The sequence below is a fragment of the Trachemys scripta genome, chromosome 10, assembly GCF_013100865.1.
Source record: "Trachemys scripta elegans isolate TJP31775 chromosome 10, CAS_Tse_1.0, whole genome shotgun sequence".
Taxonomy (NCBI): Eukaryota; Metazoa; Chordata; order Testudines; family Emydidae; genus Trachemys; species Trachemys scripta.
In genome coordinates, this window is record NC_048307.1 from 17,051,335 (window position 1) to 17,054,585 (window position 3,251).

The window sequence follows — 3,251 nt, forward strand, 5'->3', positions numbered from 1 at the left end:
CCAGCGCTTGCGGAGGAAGGGTTTTTTTTTTTTTTTTTGGCCCCGCCCCGCCCCCCGCCACGTCACCCCCCCCGCGTCCCGATATTTGTCTTTGGTGATCTGGTCACCCTACTCCACACCAAGCAAACAGGAAATGGAATTTCAAAAATTCGCGAGGCTTTTAAAGGGGAGATGTGTGTATCTGTGTACCTGCCCTCCAGGCAGCAGAGTTCAAAATGGTGACCAGAGCGGGCAGGTTGGGGCACTATGGGGCTCCTCCTGGAGGCCACTAAAATTGACATAAGTAAAACAGAACCTATACTGACACTGCATTGACCTAACTACATCAACCTAAGCACTACACCTCTCGCGGAGATGGAGTTATTAAGTCACCGTAGCAGACGAGTTTCATTGGTGGGAGCAACATTTTAGTGTAGACGCTTCCAGAGTTAGGTCAACGTAAGCTGCCTTGAGTCGACCTAACTCTATAGTGTAGACCAGACCTTAGTCACCTTCAAAAATTCCAACTCCCAGGTCAGTAATAACAGAAATATGATACTATCTGGTATGATACTATCTATGAAATTAGTATGACGGTCTCACTCCAGTTTAAAGCAAGCATCCAAATCACAAAAATTGCCACTTTAATTGGCAATCTTGTTGGTTGAGATATTAAGCAGCTAATGGGCATGGCGAATGAAATGTATTAGTCCCTAGAAGTTGTCCATCCAAGGTAGATTTGCGCCACATTGGCAGGGAAGTGTGACGAAACTTGTTATTTCTGTATTAGGTGTCTGAGGCCATGTCTACACTACAGACTTAAGTTGACCTATGTTAGGTTGACTTACAGCTACTGCCCTCCTTCTGCCGGTGGTGCACATCCTCAACGGGAGCACTTCTACTGATTGAAGAAGGGCAGTGTGGGGGGCTGAGACCCAGGGTTCACAGCTCTGCGTGGCTCCCCACCAGTAGCCCAGCTGCCCCGCGGGCTCTCGGCCTCTTGCTCCCAACGGGAAGTAGGGGGTAGCCATCTGGGCTTCTCGACTCCCTGTTCCCCGCCGGGAGTGGGGGGACAGCTGCCTGAGCTTCTCGACTCCCTGAATGGGGAACGGGGAGCTGGGCAGGCACAGCTGGGCTTGGCGTGGAGAATCAGGCAGGCACAGCCCGCCTGAGTGTGTGTGTGGGAGAGTGTCTACACAGACACTGCTTCGTCCTAACTACACCGACATAAGCCCTGTGCCTCTCGTGGAAGTGGAGTTATGATGTCGGTGTAGTACAGCACATACATGGGTGGGACAAGGCTGTAGTGTGTACGCTGACATAGTTAGGTTGACGGAAGTTGCCTTACATCAACCTAACTGTGTAGTATAGACCAGGCTTGAGTGTCCACTTCTCATTTACCGTGCTCTCTTCAAAGGCCAATGAATGTCAAGAAGCTATTCTCTCTCTGAGGCAGTGACTCCGAGTTTTAGATTTTTCCAAGTGGAACCCTATAGCAAGATTTTCAAGAAAGCTCAGCTCCCATTTTGGCATCTTCATGAAATGGACAGATTTTCAAAAGTCCTCAGCACCCAAAAGCTTCCACTGGTAACAAATCTGGCCACACTATTAAAGGTGCTTAAATGGGAATTCTCTTGAAAATCTGGCCCATAGAATTTCCTTACTCCTTCATTGTGGGCTGTTATTTCCCCCCCCCCCTTCTCTTGTCAAGCAACAGCTCCATTGCTGGACAAGTCAAGCAACCAAGAAGAAAAAGATTCCTCCAAAATTATGACACAGTCCTGTATTGGAGGAATAATGGGGAAAGCTGTAGAGGGAGACAATTCACACTTTACTCTAGAAATAGAAAGTGTCATCTCTTAGGGTATGTCTTCACTACCCACCATATAGGCGGGTAGCAATCGATTTATCCGGGATCGATATATCTCGTTAAGACGCGATATATCGATCCCCGAACGCGCTCACCATCGACTCCGGAACTCCACCAGAGCGAGCGGCGGTAGCGCAGTCGACGGGGGAGCCGCGGCCGTCGATCCTGTGCCGTGTGGACCCCAGGTAATTCGATCCAAGATACTTTGACTTCAGCTACGCTATTTGCGTAGCTGAAGTTGCGTATCTTAGATCGATTCCCCACCCCGTGTAGACCAGCCCTTTGAAACAAAATCATGAATAATATGCAGAAGAAATTCATCTCCCTGCCAAGTATTACTATAGGGATTTTTAAACATGCTGGTCACAGTCTGGAGGAACAAATTTCTGAACTTCAAAGAGGTTCCTAATCATCGCATTAGCAAGCAGTATTTAAAACCAGGGTTATTTGTTCATTAGTATAAGGATTTTAATAATACCATCAGGCAATTTGAAATTCCCTGCACTTCAGAATAATGAAATGTTTAGCATTCCCACAACACTTTCTGTGCAAATGATCCTGGCACAAAATATCTTATAACTACAAAATTAATAAGCACCACAAAGACCCTTTGTTATACAAGAATAGTGAAGGACACTCCAAAGGGGACAATTTTAACACATTTAAGCTCTGTTATTTGGGGGTGGGAGGAGATGAGAAAAAAAAAAAAAAGAATACTATATGAATATTGCATAATACTTACTGGTCCTTTAGCCAGTCCTTCACAAAAGGGATAGAGAAGAATTCTGTGAATGGCTCATCTTTCCTCTTTGGATTCTGGCTGATAATTATACCATATATATTTTTTAAAATACAGTTAACAAGAAAACAACAACATTCATCTCAATTGTTGTTATTCTGTTTGTAAATTTGTGTTGCTGAATCATTGGACAAAGTTAATATTTAGAAACAGAATTAACTTACTTGTATAACCACTCAGTCAGAAAATCACAGGCGATAAATTTGGTCCTTTTTCTCTAAAGATAGAAGATAGTTTCAAATTATTTATTACCTTTGGACTGGTCACACATTTTAACTAGTGCTGAGGAACTACAGCTAAGTTGATTGCCATTGTTGAATAAAATATACAGTACATTATTGTGTCTATTTTAATTTTGCAATTGCCAAGCATCTATGGTTTAGCCAAAGCTGTAGAAATTTCATTTGTGGAACCACTTTTCAAGCCAAGTCTAAATATGAGTACAGTAACTCCTCACTTAACATTGTAGTTATGTTTCTGAAAAATTTGACTTTAAGCGAAACGATGTTAAGCGAATCCAATTTCCTCATAAGAATTAATGTAAATGACGGGGTTAGGTTCCAGGGAAATTTTTTTCACCAGACAAAAGACTATATTATATAT

The 3,251-nt window shown here is 43.6% G+C and overlaps 1 protein-coding gene across 2 annotated transcripts in view; it reads right to left on the reverse strand.

Moving 5' to 3' along the window:
- IQCK (IQ motif containing K) overlaps positions 1–3,251 on the reverse strand; it is a 99,435-nt gene that overhangs the window by 68,350 nt on the left and 27,834 nt on the right. Inside the window, exons 5-6 of one of the 2 annotated variants that reach the window (XM_034782775.1) lie at positions 2,813–2,865; positions 2,592–2,669 (exon numbers count right to left, since the gene is read on the reverse strand). In XM_034782775.1, coding sequence (XP_034638666.1) covers positions 2,592–2,669; positions 2,813–2,865 — 131 coding nt within the window. The remainder of the gene's footprint in view (positions 1–2,591; positions 2,670–2,812; positions 2,866–3,251) is intronic. The other variant, XM_034782776.1, reaches the window with a different exon arrangement.